Below are 22010 nucleotides of genomic sequence, written 5' to 3' on the forward strand. Positions count from 1 at the left end.
CTTAATTCTGAATGTCTACTGGTTCTCCCACCCTCTTGCTCACTCTTTATCAGTTCTAGAGTCTCCAGGATAAATAGGTCTTATTGGTGAGAGTTTCACAATAGGACCAAATTACTACAAATACTCTTTAATGCCAGAACAAATAAATGTTCCAAGTTAAACATCATGGTACTTGTGGAAGGTTTGCCTTATGATACAAAATTTTGGGATAAGAGGGAGTCGATGGTGAGTTTGAAATAATCATTAGTCTAAGAAGTGAGGAAAATCTGGAGTAGAATGGAGGATTGTTGCAAAGTGTTCTTCTGCTAAGGGAGTTAAAAGAAAATGGAAGGGGCAAGAGGAACCGGTGACAAATTCGCCAGACCAAAGCAATCGGGGTTACACTATTAAAGCTGTATAACTTCACTTTATTAAGGAGCATTCATAAGCTTAATATTGTATTATTAGCATGTTTGCTAAGGCTGTCACAAAGTATGAACTTTTTTGACCTACTCATGAATTTTCTGATACATAACACAGACATGCAATGGGCAAGAAGAACTTAATTTGCATTCTCTTTTTTAGTCTGGAGCACTTAACCATCCACTTCTGAGTAGTACTGAGAGGTTCAGCACACTGGAAGTTGTACTGTTAAATTCATCACAGATTTTTTTTGTCTGCAGCTAAATGGAGATATCACTTTTCATTTTGCTTGAATTGTTTATCTTCAGTTAACGCTGCTTTATCAGAGAGAGTTGACAGCTTTCAACTAAATAACATTTTACTACAAAAAATTAGTATTTCAATAATAACAACTAAAAGGAGAAGTTTTTGCTGAAAGGATGGTCTCTAAGAGTTGTATCCTCCATTGCAAAACTTGGGCTTTGAGGATTCCATATACAGAAACAATTTTACACTCTAGTACCATCAAATGCCTATGTGTGGATGTCATTCACAACTTCCAAATATTGAGTCACTGCCAGCCTAATTGGATATACCATATTGGATATAAAGTTTTCTAAAAAAGCTTTTGCATGTTGTGAGAGAATTGGTAGCTGGTAAAGGAAATAGATCTGAATTAGTTTTTAAATTGAGGGAAAATCTCCATGTGAGCTCACAAGTCATCTGTTTTATTTTTCCTGTAGTTATGTACCCAGAAACAGTAATTTCCAGGGCTGAGCATATCTTTCCAGGCAGGCTACAGATGCTGAGTAGGAGAGTATCATTATAAAATCAGGAGACCAGCTGATGAGTTTGGAATTGAGGCACTCTGGAAAATACTGTGGAGAATGTCTATTGACTATAGCAGTCATATCCACATTATGCCTTTGAGAGGCAGAGAGAAAGGGGATATGGAGGTGAGATAAACACACTTTATAAAAGTACTTTGACAGACAGGTTTCCTGAATTCCAAAATAAGAATATTGTAATGAAAAATAGTCAATTTCAGGGTTAGGTTCTAATGCAGACTTTTTTCCTCCCAATTTCACCCAACAGGAGGACAAATTAAATGTTTACATTCCCTTCCTTGGAGAAAGTGGATTTAATTAAGTCCTCCAGAGCATTTACAAAGCACTCCATGTACATTATATGTTATTTCTCTCTCTAGTTTCAAAGAAATAGTGGTACAGCTGCCATTTTGAATAATTTTTGCTTTTCAGATCTTCAGCTACATTCCAGAGATACTTGCTCATTTTGCTCTTGGTACTTTTTTACAGGTGCAACAAAATGGGATTCCAAATGATTCTGCTAATGGTTCATTCCCACCAAAAAGCACAGTCATCTCAGTAGTCATTCTCTGTAGACTCTCAATGATAAAATATTTGTCTTTCTCAATGGAAGAAAATAATTTTCAGCTCTTTATATATAAAATATTGGCACAATAATGTCAAAAATATTTTTTAGCTGTATCTACACCAGGACTGAAAACAGGGCCCCTTCAGCAAGGAGGCTGTTTGCCAAAAATCATTGTCTTTAGTGCCTCATACTACAGAGATTTTATAGCTCATGGCTATAATGAGCACCAGCAACTTTTTTTTTAAATAGAAACACCACACTAGAACCTTAAATCTAAAAGGCAGCAGGAATACAATCTGGTCAATTTATATTGCTTTCAAAAAGACCTCCTGTACCTAAAAGATTAGTTTTTCACTAGAGTTGGCTAGAAAATGAAATGTCTTCTATTTTGGGGGAAGAGGTGAAATATTTGTGGAAAAACATTTCCCTAATTCAGGACCAAAATAATAGCTACTGTTTTCTGGGTTGCCATGTCCCATGGGATGACATTTTCTCATTTCATTTCTTTTCAAGATGTTTCTGGTAAAACCAGGAGGTGTAAGGAAGCCATCAATTATGTTATCTTTTCTGTTCTCTGGAATGGAGAGGCAAAATGATTTGGGGGGAGGATTGGAAGAGCGATGAATTTTCCACATAGACCTCCTATGGAAAAAGAAGAATTTAAACCTTTACACCTCAGATTACTTTTATTACAAAGAAATATTCATATTACAGAATCATATTACAGACATTCATATTACAGAATCAAGACAGTATCTAGAATAACTTTCACACTACTAAATTTTGAAGACCAGCAGACTCACAGATCAGAATTTCTAGAAGGCTCTGATTTTCTTCTTAAAAAGTCTATGCTAGAAATTATTTTTTGGCTTAACACCTTTTTACTTTCTAGTGGGCAGTTATAAATTTGATGGCTGTTGTCACTTTGGAATGATATTGTGGTGAAGGAGATGGATGTTCATAACTGCTAAAAATACTTTAATGCTGATTATTAAGGTATTAAAATGTCACTAACAAAATTACAGTAAAGTGGTATCATTGTGCTATAAATACCTGAGAAAATAGTATTTGACTCTTTTATTGATTATTCAAAATAGGACAGAAACAGAAAGTTGAGTATTTTAAATATTGTGTTTAATTGGTTTTGATTTGATAACTAAATTTGTTTTGAACAATATACATCTTTAGTAAGCCTGGATTAACTGTGGATCAGTTTGGATGCAGTCATTTCCCCTTTCTCATACTTGAGGAAGAGCCTCAGCTAATCTGAGGCTCAGCACTGGAAATGAACCAAATCCAAATACAACCAACCTAAACCCCACTGCAAACACATGTTGGCTACAAGTAAAAGCTCTTCATTGTATGGTGATGAGCACTGGTAATGCAGCTGATTTTTGAGGAACAGAAAATAAAAGAACTCCATGATGGTTTATGTTTGCTACCTATACATTAAGGCATATTGACAAAGTTTAGGCTCATATCTTAGGAGCCAAAAATATTTTCACTAAACTAGCAAGACTTTTGAAGTCTCTGAATGAAAAACTTGCCAACTTGATTTTACATTTTGTGATGTTTAATGTATTGAGGGCTTATAAAACTGCTGGAAGTATCACAATTTTTGTAACATGTTAAATATCTTCCAAAGGAAGGATGTTAACAACCTTAAGTGTATTAGGCATTTACTGATGGTAAACTATAATGAGCATTTATGACATATGTCAGAATCTGTAAAGAAGAGAAGAAAATACTTTGCTAAAGGGGTAATGAAACTGATGCCTGAAGGAAAGGAAATCCTTATCAAGTGAGAAGAATGATGGCTTGATTAACTTTTTGTGTGGTATTTCTTACATCAGAAATAACCAACTTTTTGCAGTATGATTTGTATTTACTACACATTATAGCTTCTATTTACTTACATGCACAAGCAAAAAAATATCTTGGTTCTGTTTTAATATTTCTTTTTTCTATTTCTACTTTGGACTTATGCAAATTCCTGTAGTGAGAGGCAAAATGAATAAATGTTCTCCTTCTTCATGATACTGTTGATTTTTATATGGCTCTAAATCCTCTCTTTCCCAGACAGGAAACATTCACATACTTCATGGCTCTTCAGGCAGAAGCTATACCATACTTTTAATCCTTTCTATTGTTTTTTGCTATATGTCTTCCTACTCTATTTCTCCTTCTGAGATGAAATTACTATAATTACATATAGTTTTTAGTTCATTGCATAATGAGAATTTAGAAAATAATTTTTATTATGCCACTGTATGCTCAGCCTCTCTTTTGCCTATCGTGCTACATATTTTCTAATTTTCACTGAGCTTGAAATTCAGTTGCTGATTAACAGCCACAGTGACTTAGTTTTGCGTGTGTTTTCCTGATTGGTAGAAGATACAATAGAGACTTTTAATATGCATTTACAATTTGAAGTATTTTTTTAATCACTGCATGCCATTTTATTTAGTAACAGAGGGTTTATATGCAGTTTTATCTCCTACTTCTCTGTTGTAAATTGGTGAAATTAGCAAGTGTCATCACTTCACTACTTTTCTTTTTCTGAATGATCTAAATAACACAGGTTTTAATACCTGCCTTCACAAAACTATTAATAAGCTCCCTCTTTATATAAAAATAAATAAATCAATCACATATTCTCACTTTTAATTTTCCATTTGGTTTCTGGCTTTTTAAAAATTTTTATTTTCATTATTAATTAGATTTTTTAGCCAACTAACTGCATATGGAAATCAGATTTGCAAGTATGTAGTTCGCAACCAAGTGGTCTTTTTTTGATTTGATTTTAAACCAGCTATTGTTGCATCCAGTCATTGTTCACAGCATCCCAAGGCTAAGTGTGCAGAGCAACTCCCCTGGTTTCTCCCACCTTCTCACTCTGTGGAGATACCACTCATGAGGCCCAGTAGGGAGACAGGGATTTGAGGGCCAGAAATCCCTCTGCTTTGTATTCCTTTTTATGATCAGAAGAAAAAGAGTGGGAAAAGTCTCTTATCCTAGAAAGGCTGTACTTCCCACACCTACTCCGATCCCTGCTCAGGATCACTTCTGGCTCTCTGGATCTCCCTCAAATAAACCTCATCTCTGACCCCAAAGGCATTTGCCATTGGCTTGGAAGAAAACCCTTCTTGCAGTTCCCCAGATTTGCCCTCTCTACATGTGTCTCCCCTTTCATTGCTGTGTTCAAAGAGGGTAACTTCAGTACCTTTCAGAGTTACAAGTTCAGTAATATTTCATTTGAGTACTGTTATGCAATTCTAACATTTGGTTCCTGATCACTTTATTTTCTTGCCCTGGAAACTCTTCTGATAGATGTTTCAATATGAGTTGGTTCCTCAAACTTATCAGGGAGCTGTTAGCAGTTGTGATCTATAGCTGGGCAGCAATTTTAAAATCCTATATGGTAGGCTATGCTGGAAGGAATGTTTGGATGCCACACTTAGAGCTATTTGCTTCAATTTCTGTCCACTGATTCATGGCTGGAAACCAACAGTAATATCTCATCAAAGAAAAGGACAATATCCCATGAAAGGACACTACTGGGATGTGTTTGTGCTTATCTGTACAAAAATTAGTAAAACCTATATTGCTAGTCTGTGTTCACATTTTTATAAGTGCATCACATGCATTACACATGCAAACTTGACCATTAAAAAGTTATATAAAAGTTTTAAATTGTTTTATTATTTCATTCTGAAAACATATTTCTTTTAAGAGTACTATTCTTTTTCTGACTTTTAGAATAAAGTTGTACATATTTTTAAAATAATTAGTAGTTCAAACAGGTTTTAGCATTTGATTTTACATATTAAAGAAATCAGGAAAAATGCATCTGGTATTCACTAGATTAATACCCCACAACAAATGATCCTTATATTTCTACCCTAGGACAGCAGAGTCTAGCATGGTCTAAAACCCTGCACTACAAATGCTTCTTATATAGAAACTACAGGGAAGGTGAGCCTCCACTTCAGTGAAATCCAAAAGGTGGTCTATGTCCAGAAAATAAGAAAATGAAGGATTGCATTTTAAAAGCAGGAGATCTTTTAAAATAAATAGCTGACTGAAGACCTAGAGGCTTATGTTTTATCTCAAATTATTTGTAAACAACATTCTGTCTCAGAGATTGGTATGGAGTTACTGAAAGCACTGTATGCAAGCCAGACCAGGAAGATGGGAGATGAGTTTATAGGAAACAGATCCTGTTCACTTAGACTTCCTTAAACAAAGTTTGCTGACTGGGGTCACAGACCAATGAAGATAAAATAATGATAACAAAATAAATATTTCTGCTTGATCTCCATTGCTTACATATTCTTGCTATGTAAAAAATGTAATGAAACAGTCTTTCATCTTTGTTTACGTTCACAAGCTAATGTTTTGCCTTTTTATTTTTTTAAAGAAAAGATTTGCATCCCATGTAAAATATTAGCAAAACTTAATTCCACTGGCATGATGGTAGGGCTGTACTGGCTGGGTTGCCCTCTCAGAAACTTTCCTGCCACAGACTTCGTAAACTGTCCTATATTCTCTGCAACTTTCTCCCTTCCAAAGCTTTTCTATTTATTGCAGTGTGGAGGTTGCGTATGATGAAATGAATTGTCAGTATGGAGGAACTGGTGGATGTTGGAACCCTGAGTTCAGAGAATTGCAGCCTTTCAGTGCTGACAGACAGTGATCCTCAGAAGGACACTGCATTTGACCTGAAGCCTTCCCAAATTGTGTGGTAACACTGAGGTTGTTGCTGTGTAATTAAAGTTATGTCACTGGGTGGAATATGTAGAGATGCAGACAATTAGGTTTATGGGATTTAGTAACAAGATGGAGGATTTTAGGTGTGGATTAGTTCTTCTTCTTTTTCCTCCTTCTTCTTCACAAATCTTGTGGGTTTGGTATTGGTTCAAAAAACCCTCAGTGTGGAACATGAATGTTTAGTTATTGGATTATAAGTAAAAACAAATTAGTTGCCATTCCATAATTGGGTAATTTGGCCCTTAAAAGGCCTTGGAAGTTAGAACTCGGGGCCTTTTTCCACCTTTTTAACTTAGAGGCACACTCTGTGCAGCTATGCCATAGATAAGAATTAATAAACATCAATAGAAGAAAAACCTGGCATTTCCTGCATTTTAATCCAAACTCTGTGTAAAAGAACTCACGAATCAGAGGCAAAACAAAAATAGAGAAATCAAAAATTGGGGTCTGTGTGTGAGAACTCAGAGTTTGAAAGCAGAGAATATTAATAGGTGGAGGCAGCAGGGATATCACACCTGGGTCAGTGGCAGTGCTTGCTTTGGCCATACAGGGATGCCACCAAGTGTCCCGCACAGGGGTGTCTTTTTTAGGCCTACTTTTGCCATAGCCCCTCCTTCCTAATGGCTTGGGGTTCACTGCCTCAGCTTGTGTGGTGGCTGCCATTGCTGCATGGCCCCATGTTTCTCTCCTTATCTCTTTCTTCCACTCTGGGAAAAACAGGCATCCACTCCTGTGTCCTGGAAGGCTGAGGGAAAAGATGTAGGACCAGAGCCCTGGCTGTGTGCTTCTGCCTCCACACTCTTGTAACTGGGATTAGCCCCAGAAGGGAAGCTGCTCTGACACTTCCAGACATTCAAGGTATGTGTCCTCCCTTCCCTTTCCATTCTCAGTCTAGCTCCAAGACTTAGTTCTTCCTGCTGCAGCTTTCACAGCTTTCTCAGGTGTCAGTCAGAGTATTGGGTCTGTGTAAGGATAGTTCTCGTAGACTGGCATTTTTCCTTGAGGAGGGAAGCAAGAGAAGGTAAAATGTATCTTGAAAAATGTGTAGCACAGCCAAATCTGAATGGAATTTCATGAGATAAAGAAATAAATGGAATTTCATGAGATAAAAGACAATTCTCTGTCTGAATTTTGAAAGTTTGCTGCAAAGAGTGTAATATGAGTTTTTCAGAAAAAAAAATCACAGGAATCCTAATTGAAGGAAAATGTTAGACAGTCTAATTATAAGACAACCTACCAGTTCATATCATTTTATGCTTTATCAGTTGTAAAGTAACTCATTTCTCTGAGACTAGACCCAAAGTTTCCAAAATAAACTAACATAAAGGTTTACCTTACTTTTCATTAACATTATATTTTACAGCGAAAGAAGATAGGCAGTAAATTATTACAAAATCCATCTAAAATGACATCTAGTTTTGTAAACAATGTGAAGCATCATAGAGCGCTCTTGAATAGGTTTCTGCTTCAGTGTGAGAACCCACTGCTCCGTTTCATTTTCTGTAGGTCAAGTATTGCCTATTGGGTCAATGTTGCCAGTATTCCTTAATTCAAACGCAGGATGCAGAAATTTTGCCCAGAAGAAGTTTTATCCTTTGTATTTTTGTTTCAAACTTTTATTCTTCAGAAAGTCAATAGTACTAATCAGTACCAAACTTAGTGCTATTGAAAAGTAAAGTAAAATATGTCTGAATTACAGCAACAGCTGGATGGCCAGTATCATATTGATAGATGTTTTGATCAGAAGAAAAGGTCTTTTCACTCTGCAAAGCATTTCAACAGATCGATAATGGTTCATCTGACTGTCTTAGCATTCTGTAGAAATCAGATATAAAAGTTTCTAGTTGCAGCATGGCAAGAATAGAAAGTGGGAAAGGGGGATGCTTCTTCCCTTGGGCAAAAGTACAAATGGACTTGAGAGGGGCATATCTCAGAGGATAAAACATGCTGCATGTCAAGAAAAAGGTGAGTAGCAATAGCAAAAAAGCAGTGATCAAGGCAGGAACACTTTTTTCTGCAAAGTGGTGGTGCATTTTGTTCTCTGGCAGAGAATCTCTTTCAGAGGTCTGGAGCAGTGAATCCTCCAAGGCACAGCTTACGTGCTTGCATGTGAGTGAAAGGAAATAGGTTGTCCTCAATAAAGAGGTAGCAAAGAAGGAAAGTTTCTTGTCAGCCCACAAGCATCAAGCAATTAGAGCAGGAAAATAATTTTTAAGCTGAATTGTTCAACACAGTCTTTGATGAGTGGAGAGGAAGCAGAAGAAAAGTATGCTGTCACCAAACTCTGAGCTCCTTTGTGCACGATGGGAATGAGGGGATTTCAGGAACGGCTGATGAAGCTGCCTGGGGACGTGGCATATGTGCAGTAGATTTTCATATTTAGTGCTAGCATACACTCATTTGTTAGAGAACAATAAAAGTGCCCGTGCCATATATTTATTTGTCTTGAATTTCAAGCAAAGTATTTTATGTTCAGCTGTTTAATATTTTTTCTGCAGTCTATAAGGCAGCCAAAACTAGTGATAATGCAAGTAAAACAGAAAGGTTCCTAAAGAAAAATTTATTTGTTTTTCATCCCCCATGAAATATAACTCACCACATCCAAAAAATGAAAACCAGTGACAGATCTGTTCTCCCCTTTCTGTAACTCCATTTAGCAGCAGCAAGATTAACACACACCCATCACTCACATGAAAGCCTGCCTTCTGCGCATTAAGAGCAGCCTAAATATTAGGTAGGTGGATGCATGGGTCATTAGAAAGTTGCATTTTTTAGCTTTTTACCCTTAACATTTCTAGTATCTTTTTTGATTTTTGTAAGAAATTTCTCTATATGGCTGTAGCAGCCATGTTTCATTTTCTCTAAAGTAGCTCTTTTCTCTCTAGTAGGGGGAGAGAGGGAAGCTGCAAAAGAGTTGCACCCAGATACAACTCCAAACATTGCTCATGGAGGACAGTAAAAATCATTAAGCCTCTTCTAGTAAACATGCCTCTTTTCAAAGATCAAAACGAAACATGATGGTGTTTTTTTGATTGATTTGAAGATTTAATTGATTTGAAGAGCTTTAGTATCCATCAGGAAAAGGTTCAGCAGAACTTAAAAATATTGTCATTACTGATTTTTCGCTCTGGTAATTTTGGACCACACACACTTAGAAATAAAATTAAATCAAAATAAGAATGTGCTGCAAATTTATACAATAATTTTACTTTAAATTTTGGTATTTAGGGTTCATCTCATATTCAACCAAGAAAGAAGAAAGAATTAAAAAATTGTATTAACTTTTTACTACTAAATTTTGCCTCTGAAAGCAGATAATTTTTTTTGGCCTGGCTCTGTGTGTTATTTTCCATTTTGCTCAGCCTCCCACACACTAATGACTTGTGCATGGAATTTCATATACTCTATGAATATATGTTCTTTTTAAGCAGAGTCTCCACAGAGGTGGAAAATGTGATTGTCAAATGAAGCTTGCCATTCCTAAAAGAAGGGTAAAGATCCAGGACCGTGTACAAGTCTATCCTGAAAGTCAGTTTGTCAAGACATAATTTATGGACGTTCAGTTGCCCAGGCGTAATTCTGCATTTCTTTCAAGATGAATACTTTTATACCTTCAGGCATGTGATTTGTCAAGGCAGCTTTGTGGCCTGGTGGGCAATAAGAATTTGCCTTAGTGGACTGAAATGACCCAGAACAAACTCACTACTTAATCTTCTTTATTGCTGAAATCAATAACCAGATCCATGCTAAGTGCTGACAGTTCTTATGTAGGGAGTGAAAAGTAGAAGTGTCTGCTCCTTGAACTTCCAGCATTTTATGAACCAGAAGTCTTGTTTTCTTCCTTGACAATGAACTTCTTAATTTTGTTTTATAATTCATAAATTAATAGGAGAAATTTTCTTTGTGCTGATATACACATGCAATGACACAAGATTAATGTATTTCAAATGCCATCATCCAGAATGCTTAATGCAGCAGTCAGTGAAAATTCCCCACATAGAAACCCAAGTAGGGACAGTGGCCTCTGGCAGAGCCAGGCACGCCAGGTGAGCAGCAAATCTATAGCCAACCATGCTGGCTCACAAGCTACCCTTCTGGAGAGCCCTGTCCTAAATAAGAGTTTTCACCATTCTTTAAACTAGAAGACCATGAATATATTCAGCAAGAGGAATGTATGGCAGGGTTCAGATTTTGTAATATATTTGAATGAGGAAATACAAAAAAAGCTTAAATTAGTTTTCCTACTGTTGTATTTTAGGGGATAGGACTATGTGACCTTTAAAGGCCCCTTCAAAACCAAGCTTACCTATGATTCTGTGATTTAATTTTTTTGTTACTATACAACAACTGATTTACTCTGCAGTTTCATGCAACACTCGTAATTACAACTTGGCCTGAAGAGAATGAATAGCAACAATAAAAACAAGAGCCACTGAATGGGCCAAAGATACTCAGAAGACAAGTAGTTTATATATTTGGTAAATTTCGAAAAACCCTCAATTTGTGCTCTACCTCTTTGGGAAATAGAATTCTGAACTCCACAGGTATCTGTGGATTAGGAAGAAATAAAGTAACTTTGTGTGCAAAGCAACTATAGGATATAATGTCATTTATACCCATTGAAATTATTATCTTATGAGAGACACAGTTAAGAGAAGCGTGTTGTAAAATTTTGGCTCTGGAGCTACTTGCTTGTCCATATGCCTGTTTATACCATTTTTGTTTACTCGATATTGGAAAGCAATCAGAAAAAAATGTTATACTGAATTATGAGTGCCGTCAAATTTTGTATGAAAAGTATTAAAACTTTAAACAAAACAGTCTTTTAAATTCCTGTCCTTCTGGTCCCACAGTCTTATCTTGTTTTACACTTTTGTTTAAACTGTTCCTTCCCTTTCTTTTTTTTATTTGGAGTTGATTCAATAACACAGTCTTTTTTTATTTCTTGCAGATGTTAAAATGATGAAACCCTCTTTCCCTCTGGAGCAGTGCACAGCAGCCATGACATCTCCTCTGGTCCTCTGTGGAAGGTACATTGGAGTCTGCTGCTGAACTGTTATGACATGTCTCTAGCAATCAGAAAGAAAAGCTGGGAAGAGCATGTGACCCAGTGGATGGGATTGGCTTCAGAGTCTGTGGAGTATAATACAGCATGTCGTCACGGACTTGTAGCTGATAACTTGCAGACAAGCATGGAAAAAGATGAGGTTTTGAGCGTGGACCGGAAAGAAAAACGTGCTTCATTTCCAGAGTGCTGCTATAGTGGAGAGGTAACTGGCTTCCCTGAAAAGCAGCTAGGAAATGTTTCAAAGGAGGTGGATGAAAATGATAACCATGAGGACGAGGAACATTTTCTGGAGGCCAGCACAGAAACTCTAGTCCATGGGTCTGATGATGATGATGACTATTCTGCACTCAACCTGGATAGTGTTAATTACCACATCACTGCTGTAGGAAATGAACCCACAGATGACGGGCACAGCTTAAATGGAGCAGGCTCCTTAAAAAAGATGGTACCAATAACAGACGGTAACAAAGCAGCTGAATCATCTGGAATAAGTGGAGATATAAGTGAGGAACCTGGATGTGACACAGTTCCTAAAGAGCAGATGAAAAAAGAAGATGTTTGTGGCAGTGTTGGCCAAAGCCTGGAGCTTTGTAATTATGAAGTCTTAAATGAAATAGTAGATGTAGAGAAAGAAAATTGTATCAATTCTCCAAATGTGAAAGAAGTTATTATGTCTGGGAAGCAGCTGCTTCATACTGCTGTAATTGCACAACAGCGCCGGAAATCTGATGCTTTCAAAGACGGCCTTGGAAAGTCTGAGTGCAATGTGGTAGAGAGTGGGATTTCTTCTGAATCATACACCAGTAGTGATGGACAGCTCTGTACAGCAGTGGAACCCAGCAACTGCCTTATGCAATCTTCTCCTTGCTCTTGCATCCTGGCAGTGGAAAATGGTCTGGATGAAAGTGGTTTCACAGAACCTCAAGCGGCCTCTGAAAACAAATGCCTTTCAAATGTCAGTTCAGCAGAAGACATTCAGTGTTTACATGTAAGGAATCATTTGACCACACACGAACATTCAGACAATGAAGTGAAACTGCGCAAAAGAAAGGTAGGATGTTTGTAGACTGCAGAGATTTTTTTCAAATATTTTCCCCCAATTTCTGATGATGGTGATACTGTGCCTAATTCACTGGAGAGAAAAGGGAGTTGTTTTTTGAACTTGATTTATCAGGTTCAAACATTTTCAAGACACATATGACTATACTACAACTGAATTTTAGAAGCTTTTTTTAAGGTCTGACAATGGCTGAGCTATGAATTTGGATGGTACCTTACATTCACTTTATATATATTGGTTTATATATTTCATATATGCTGTTCAAGTATAAATGAGTACATGTGTTCTATGGGTTTGGGGTTTTTTTGTTTTCTGCTGTTATCATTATCTATTTCCTCTTAGGAAAACAGGTTTTGTCCAGGGGTTTGGAAGCCTTATTGAAAAAGGGAGTACAAGGAAAAAAGTGCAACAAGATTTTTAAATAGAAAAAAAGGAGTGAAACTATTTTGCAGTAGTTCTTTGGTTTTTCGCTCAGCCCCATGAGCATATGTTCTTGCAAAAACAAGTATTGCTGAGTCTGAAACAATATTTTGTAATTTTAAAGCAACCAGAGTTTCAATGTCTTCACCAAGTAAGGAAGGGTATCATTACAAAATTTTAATGGAGAGATTCCTTGGCAAGAAAACTCCCACTGGCTTTAATGGAAGGAGATATGCTGATTGTGGCACTATGGAATTCATCTTAAAGTCTGGCTTTCCCAGCTATGCTGCTTATTCTAGCTAATAACCAATTTGTAATTGTTTACTTCTCTCTGCCTTTTTTTTATTTGACATCATCCAGCTTCTTTTGTCTGGGTTTTTTTTTTTTATACATCTGGTTTCTTTTAATTGTGTGGGTTTCATCTGTCAGCTACAGTGCCTCAGTCGCTGTTTCACTAAAGCACAAATCCACATATCTGAAGTACTCTATGCCCACACATCATCCTGAGCTACTGGCCATTGCTTTCTTGTGTAGACCCTTTGGTAATAGTAACACTAGATTAACATGGTTAGAAGCTGTAAGCAACTTTTGCCAAAGGTTTCAGAGGCCCTCAAAGCCAGTCTTCCTTTGGTAGTTCATGCAGTCAGAGTTAATGCAGTAACCTTTCAACTATCTTGCAGTAAGAATATCTCAGAGTTACAACAAAGAAACAAAAACATGACCACCAGTACCAGAAATGCTAATATAAATGGTTCAAGTTTAAAAAAAGAAAATTAACCAAATGGACATCATAGTTGAAAACTATTGGCTATTATAACCATTTCTCAGATGCTTTACTTTGGCATCAAATTTTCTTTTTTTAAGTATAGTTATTGTTATTGATATGTACATTTCATATTATTATCAAGATGAAAAAAGCTATATTTTTTTTATAGCTTTGATTTGGTGCTAGTTTCCATGTATCTCCTTGGATCTTGTTTTGAGGTCACATACTCATCTTTTAAAAGTACACTCATGGGAATAATATTTGAGAATGTATGTATGATTTGCATTTGCGCCATTAAATATTTTAAAAGACAGACTATAAAAATTCCACTGAGACTAATGGTGAGAAAAACTAAGAAAGGAAATGAGTATAAAAAGGAGCAAAACAAGAAGTTTTTCCAAGGAAGCTTGAGCATTACATGGCTGCAGCAACTGCAAAGTTGCATGTAATTTAAAAGGGGTTGTAGTCTGTAAACCTGAAGGAGACCTCATTCTGCTTTGGTTAAGGAAATCTTTGCCAACCACTGTAACATGAATGGCAAAAGGGGAAAGATATGATCTGCTATTATTTGTGGTATTGTTTATCTCTAAGCTTACAGGACACTTCTACAAACAACATTCCTGCATAAGGGATTTTAGCACTTATATCTAACCATGCACTATTTTACAAAAGCCTGTCTGTGTTGGCAATAGTGTGCAATGAAAAATGTGCCTATGTTTACAAACTTCTCCTGAAAGCCACTTTTGTAATTTTAAGAAAACATTAGAAAAACTGCAGACTTGAAACTGAATCCATCCATAAAAGCCAAGTATTTGCTTTGCAGTGACAGGAAGACTTAAGGGATTGGGAATGGTATATAAAACCTTTTCTCTCAAGGTCAGCAGTTCAAACAGTGCAGTTAAGGCCTAAAACACACCACTGTCTGATTAATGCTCAGTGTCAATTCTAATTGCACATAATCATGTGCCCATAAAGCTCAGAATATGGGAAAAGGCACATGGAGATGAATTGCTAAAGGTGTTTGGGGACCCAAATCTTGAGGTAGAACCTTGGGTGATCGTAGAAAGGTGCTAATCTTCAGGCACTTTCATGACAGTTAAAACTTAGGACCTTTGAGTAGACACCATTCTACTCTTGCTGATACTAAATTCTTTTGCAAATCTGTTCCTTGTTAACATATTTTAAACTGTTTTTAGTTGTGGCAATAGAGCATGACCTTCCCTCTTATCTCTAGATCGGCTGTCTTCAAACTGGAGCTGAGGTGAGAGGCAGTGCAGATGTGATATGCTTGCTCTGCAGCCGGATGCAGGTTTGAGGGCTTAAAGGCTTAAAGTTTAGCATCTTTGACCACCACTACCTCCATTGCAGTAAATTGCTTTAGTCATGATGGATGTACTGACAGTGAAGATGCTTTTTGCAAACACGCGCAGTGGTTGCAGCATTCTTTGCTCCCTCAAGTCACAAGGGTTCAAATGGTGGATGAACAGCACCCTCTTTTCCTTTGCTTTCTCAGAAAGACTTCCTAAGGCCCGGAAATAGGAAGGACCTGAATTTAATTGTGAGAAGTTAATGATATTAGGTCTAATTGAAAAATACACAATAATCAAGATTTCCTGTTTTTGTGTTGATTGGTAATCAATTCAGTACATCCACAACATGAAGTTTATGGTTATTAATGGTTCAGAGTAGTAGAAACATAAGTGGATTAACTATATGTGGATACGCCAACTAGACCCTTCTGTATGCTTTCCTGGGTTAAATAAATTTAGATTTTAAGATGGTCACTTCACTTGAGAATTGTATATGGAATAATCTTTGGAACTAAAGAGCAAACTGTAATGCTTGGGGTATAAAAGCAGCTCACATGTTTGTTCATATATATAAAGCAACAGAGCTTTTAACGAACAGTATTATACAAAACTAGAAGAGCAACAACTATGGAGAGAAAACCAACTAAAGGAGACTATTTAGTTATTATGCATTGATTTTTAAATGGAAGAAAATGGCCATTATCTTATACAGAGTCAGTCAAATTTTTGTGTGTGTTCCATTTTATATTTTCTCCAAGCTGCTCATCTCATCAAGCTTAGGTAAAGACAGGAAAATCCTTGCTGGGGCATATTGAGAAGGTGCACAAATGCAGCAGAACTCTAATAAATTAATTTCAGTTCTTGTTCAACACAAAAAGAAATACTTTATTCAGCACCAGCATAAAAAGGTGGGTTGAGGAATATAGTTTTGCAGTAAGTTCTCCCCACTCACTTCCCAAAAGCAATCACAGCTGTGTGCTGTTGTAACCAATGATAATCAGCATTTTGTAAATGCAATTTTTAAAACAAGGCTCAGACAGCTTTTTTAAATGATGAATCAGTAAAGAAGCAGAAAGTCAACATTGTAGAGTGTGGCTCTAAATAGTTTGAGTAAAAATCCATGAAGCTTAAAAAAAAGTGAAACATCAACAAACTCCACTTACGAAAGAAATTTTGGCTTGTTCTGTATATTTCATTGTTCTTCCACCATTCATTCCTCTTAGATTTTATTCCTAGAGATCATTCAATATAAATGGGAAGAAAACAGCTACAGATACAACTGTGACTGTTCATCTCTCTCCTGCAGGACAATGTAATTCCTCATGGTGGTCTGCTTAGAAGCTTTCCAGTTTCAAATAGTTGATGTTATCTCACAGTCATTCCTGCAAGGCCAAAGAATATAACAGTCAGGGCTATTCCTAATGCTCATTATTATTGCTACTGCTTTAATCCAGATTTCTAGATCAAATATTGTGTGATTTGCAAAGGATGCTTAAGGACACAGCTAATGTCAGCATAACAGCTGCTGCCAGTGTCAATAAATTGAAAATTAATTTAAGAATAAGATTATCACAAGTCTGGCAGTAAATGTCAAAAGAAACATGGATAGAAGGTTACCTGGGGTGACATAGGTCTTTGGTACAGTGCCTTTTCCCCACAGGAAAGCTGTGAGTTTTCAAAGCATGGTTTTACATTTCCTGTACTGTTGCAATAAATTTTATTTCCTTATTTCAACAATTATAATTATAATAATGTGAGAAAGCAAAAAAATTGCTTACTTGAATTCAGACTTTCCATCCATATTTGCTTTTTGAGTATTATGCATGTCCATGACGTGGAGGCTGACTCTCGTCCATTGCGATCAGAATTAAATTTTGTTTAAGAACGCTACGACTATGATTTTTAGGGCAAGTTAGAAAGTTAGGCTCTTCCAGGAGCTTCCATTTGTATCACCATGTAAGTTAATTTCACAGGAAACTTACAGAGGTTTGCTTGCTGGCTCATACTATGGTACCTGGAGAGGTAGTAGGAAAGCTTCACAAAAAAAACATAAGAGGTACCTGTTTTACTGAAATTGTTTCTTTGCAACTCTTTCTGTGCCATCTCTTCCATTCACATTGCATGCTCCTTTTAAACTGAGCACTTAAAAATAATATGAGCTTGTTGTGAATAATAATATCAAACCGTGTAGATTTTTTTACTTTATTGCTGTTGGTATACCAGAATTTCCAGCCCTGTCACCAGTATGTCTTTATGAAGTCTTAATCTCTCTTTACCTCAATTTTGTCTTTTTTGAATTGTGATAATTTAAGATTCATTCTTTTTTACATAATTTTTAAAAATTTAGCTTTAAAGACTCTTACAGTGGTTTTGTTATTCCCATTTTATAGAAGCTGGTTTCATAGGGCTCCTTTCTGAACTATTGCTACATAAGTTATCGGATGTGGGCTTGTTAGGGTTGCACAGCAACTATAACTTGGACAGGTCAACACAGAAAAAAGCATAGAAAATAAAAGCACTAATAAAAAACAATATGAATGTGCAGGAAATCTTAATTTGAAATGGCAATATGCATTTTGTTGTATTCTGATTTGGTAACATGGCATTAAATTTACCTTCTTCTGAGATGCAGTCTACAAATGTGTCAGTCAGAGGAAGGTGACAGCTTTAAAAGTTGGTGACTTTCCAATTATTTAATTATTCCTTTGCAAAATATGATAAATAAATGCAGTTATTTCTCACAGTTTGTTTTCCCATTATTTTGAAGGATAGTCATCTTGCAAATATTCTAGTGGTGAAATCCAACAACCAGGGAAGAAATCTGCCCTCTAAAATCATGAGCATTAGAAATCCTGAAAGTGTAGAGAGTAATGAATGTTGTTTCATGGTTGTAGAAGTCCAAGGCTTCTGGTCTTCATTATGTCATTGAAGACCAACTCCCAGATGCTTAAATCTAGACAGTAATAAAGAATTAATGGATGTCAGTGGAACTACTGTGTTCTTAAAGTGTACTTAAATGCCTTGCTGAACTTGGGTGTTATAATAATTTGTAACTTTAGAGACTACAGAAGCTAGTTATTATAGAGATATTATCATAGTAAAATTACTTTCAAGTCATATGGTTCTCTAACTATATTTCCTGTACAATTGAGATCTGCACTTATGCCAGAGTAGCTTCATTTTCATATACAGAGATAAATAATATAATCTTGGCATCTAGAAAATTATTTTCTTAGTCTTGTAAAGGACAATGGCAAATGAAAATATTGGAAATATGATAACCTCTATTTTCTTAGTCTTGTAAAGGACAATGGCAAATGAAAATATTGGAAATATGATAACCTCTTTTTAAAGATGATCTTTCAAACTGTGGAAATCTATTTTATCGAGTGTGAAATTTGGATTTGTTTTTGTTCCATTTCTGAATTCTTGCAATTTTCAAACTTTATACAGGTTTTTTAAAGATACTCAAATTTTCTAAAGGTTTTAGAGAAGAGCATGGATCTCTTTATCTAAACTCATAATGTGAATATGAACTACATCAAAAATTGATGAGAGATCTTAAACCACAACAGCTTTTTGCAAGGTTAACTCCAACCCAAAATTCAGAGCTACAGTCTTTAGTGTTAGTACAGTGGACAACTATTACTGAAATCCACAGTTGCTTCACCACAAGGAATTTGCTGCATTTGCACATTGCTATTAAATGGTCATGGTTTTGAAGGCATTGGGAAGAATCTGGCAAGAGATGCAAGTGAAGCAAAACAAATAGTATGATTTCTTTGGAAAAAAAATGAAATCTTCTTGGCTGTCATGAATATTTGTTTCTCTTTTCTGTATTGAAAATTTGCTTTCTAAATTTACCATTTAATAATGAAAATGTGGTTCAAAAATATAGATGGACTGAAACAGTTGGATTTACATTTTTTAAATTATGTGTATTATCTATGGTAATTAGTAGAAAGTGATGGTCATAAAGAACTCCTATTATTGTGGTTACATGACCACGAATTTTCTCTATTACTCTCACAAAAATATGTATCATAAATATTATCTCCATCCATGAAGCTAAAGAATGCTTTCCCACAGGCTTCCTTTATGTTTGGACTGTAGTATGATGTATTTCAAACAATGTGAGAAATATTTAAAACAAGTTCAGAACAGGATGGGATGATTGCCAGGCCATTACAGTATAACCTTTATGCAAATTTCACTTTGGCACATTTTTGTGACAGTGTTCAGCAATAAATTTTCAAGGCTGACAGTGTTGTCTAGACTGCAAACCAAGAGGCTGTTGCACATCAAGTTATGCTTGGAGCTGAGCTACCTAAAATGGTCATGAAAGTATTTGTATTTATAAGCAGCTCGTAGTCACACACTACTGCTTCACCAAAATCATATACATGCTTCTAGGGACCAGTCTAGAGTTTCATGCAGTGTGTACTCAGAGATTTCTAATTTTGTCCAGCTCTGTAATACTGATTGGAAGAAAATTTCTAAAACGTTTTTCTTTTTTTTTTTTTTAAATGAAACCCCTTACTGGCCAATTATTTACTCTTTGTAGTCTATAAATTGTCAGTGGTAGGTCATGTCAAATGGACCAATGACCACTAGCTAAAATGACACCAGATTTTTAATTAACATCAAACTTTTGAAGGAAGTGGTCTTGGAAGGAATGAACAGTATGTAAAACCTTTAACAAACTGGATTTGAAGTTAAGACATTTGAACAAAACACCCTGGATTACATGACATCACTGTCCATATCACAGTTAAAGAAAAAAATTTGAAAAGGACTTTGATTCCTAGAGCTGTTCCTCTGGCACTTTCACAAGCATAATGTTCGTTTTGAATTGACCTTCAAGTGAAAACAGAGAGGTCCAAGAGGCACACTGAGATACAGCTTCCATCCAAAAATGGAACTTACAGCAGTAATCAGAAAAGTCAGTATTAGAGCATTGTTGCCTTTATTAAAGAGCCTTTGAAGCTGAGTAGCTTTTTGAGCACAGCTGTCCACTACAGACATGACCTGTGCTAAAAGCAAATGGTTTTTTAGTGGTGCTGTGTCAAAGAAGGAGACAGGGAAGAACAGCCTACCGTGGCCAGCTCTGGGAGCTGAGGCTTTACAACAATGTAGTCTTTGCCACTGCTATCAAGGAGTACTTGACCCTAGAAGTTTGGTGGTGGGTTAGTCTGCAGGTATCTTACCAATTCCCATGCAATAGTGAAGAGCCTTGTGAGGTGAACTGCAGCAAGGTGGGTGCCATCTGCAGTGTTTATCATGGGGTTTTTCTGTGGCGTTTTATTTTGGTTGGTTGGGGTTTTTTTTTGCTTCCCATCACAATGGTAGATACCATTGAAACACCTAAAAATGTGCTGCTCATGCTTATCTCCTTTTACTGCTCTGTCTCAAAGGTGACATAAGAGGTTTGTAAAGGCAAGGAGGTTTATGCCACAGATAATACTCAGGGTTTATTGAATATGGCTAAACAAAATGAAACAATACTTCTTGTGCTGCCAAAAACTATTCCAAGCTCCAGAGGATATGGCCAAAAATGGTTATGAATTCCAATTTACAGATATATTCTGCCTCCTTAGAAAAAAAATCTAGGCAGCAATACATGCGTGAGCATCTGCGCGCGCTGAGGTAAATGTGTGGCAAATGTATACCAGATCCTCACTGCTCTTCATAACTCTGTCACAGCTGATGTCTAAGGCTTTTACAACAATGCAATATAAGAACTTGGCTTATGCACACAACGCTAATGAGAATTTGGCTCACTGTAACATGAGGATGTCCTTCAATAATGTGTCATATTACAGCAGCAACTTCCATATCTTAAGTTTTGTACTGTCTTTGCAGTCTCATCTTACCTAAGACTTAGAATAGCAAATGCAATATGTATTTATGTTAAACAGAAGTTTATCTTTTTCTGTAAATTGCTTCCTTCCTAAACCTTTTTTTCACACAGCAGATCCAATTAAACAATGGTTTCTGTTTGAATATCCTGAATGTTTTGATAAAGTATTATCTCATATACCCATCCAAAAAAATGCTGATTCTATTCTTGCATGGTGTGTTTTAATCTCTTGGATGGCATCCTCAAACTTCTTAAAGAAAGATAGTTTGCATGTACTACTAATCATTGATATGTGATTCATGGCTGTTTGATATGAAAGCATGAAAAAATTCAGCAGTGCTAAAGCTCATGGCTTAGTAATTTTAGCTTCAAAATATTTTAAAAGCTGACACCTTTATTACGTTGAAAATGAAAAAACATGGCCACAAGCCAAAATTTGGTAATCTAAATCAAACTACTTTCCTACGTCCAGATTCCCTGAAAAACACTTTTCTTCTGATAAAAGCCAAACTGTATTTATCTAACACAGATTTAGTAGTGATTCTATGTGCATATGACACCTCAGTACATCTACTGAATTTATTCCAGCATGTTAAACACACCTCTTTACAAATACTCTCTACTACTTGGTAGATGATGACAAGATGATGTGGAAAATGAACACTGTACTGTTCAGGCTTTTTATAGGAAGCAAAATTGCCATAGAGTAAATAAGAGAAGAGATAGTCTCTCAAGACCTATATTTTTCCACTGTCTAAGAGGTGAAATAAGACTAGAAAATAAAGAGGTGAAAATCAGTATTTTCTATGTGAAGTGATAACTCAAATCTTAATTGCACAAAGATTTTTCAGCTCTTGAAAATGACTCCTAGTTGACCACTCTGTTTCCAGTTCTTTCTCAATATTACTAGTATCAAAGATAATTTGGAGAGAAGTTATTCTATATTAGTACCTTGATTAATATTCTTTTGAGTAAATCTT

At 36.1% G+C, this 22010-nt stretch overlaps 1 protein-coding gene across 5 annotated transcripts in view; it reads left to right on the forward strand.

Moving 5' to 3' along the window:
- The window catches only part of DLC1 (DLC1 Rho GTPase activating protein), a 263297-nt gene that overhangs the window by 48088 nt on the left and 193199 nt on the right, over positions 1-22010 (forward strand). For 3 of the 5 annotated variants that reach the window (XM_069014033.1, XM_069014035.1, XM_069014031.1), the window contains exons 2-3: positions 11498-12665; positions 15095-15121. In XM_069014033.1, coding sequence (XP_068870134.1) covers positions 11610-12665; positions 15095-15121 — 1083 coding nt within the window. In that variant the 5' untranslated portion in view covers positions 11498-11609. Of the gene's footprint in view, positions 1-7266; positions 7405-11497; positions 12666-15094; positions 15122-22010 lie in introns of those variants that run through there. The other 2 variants (XM_069014032.1, XM_069014036.1) reach the window with 2 other exon arrangements.

This window comes from Aphelocoma coerulescens, chromosome 4, assembly GCF_041296385.1.
Source record: "Aphelocoma coerulescens isolate FSJ_1873_10779 chromosome 4, UR_Acoe_1.0, whole genome shotgun sequence".
In the NCBI taxonomy this organism is placed as follows: domain Eukaryota; kingdom Metazoa; phylum Chordata; class Aves; order Passeriformes; family Corvidae; genus Aphelocoma; species Aphelocoma coerulescens.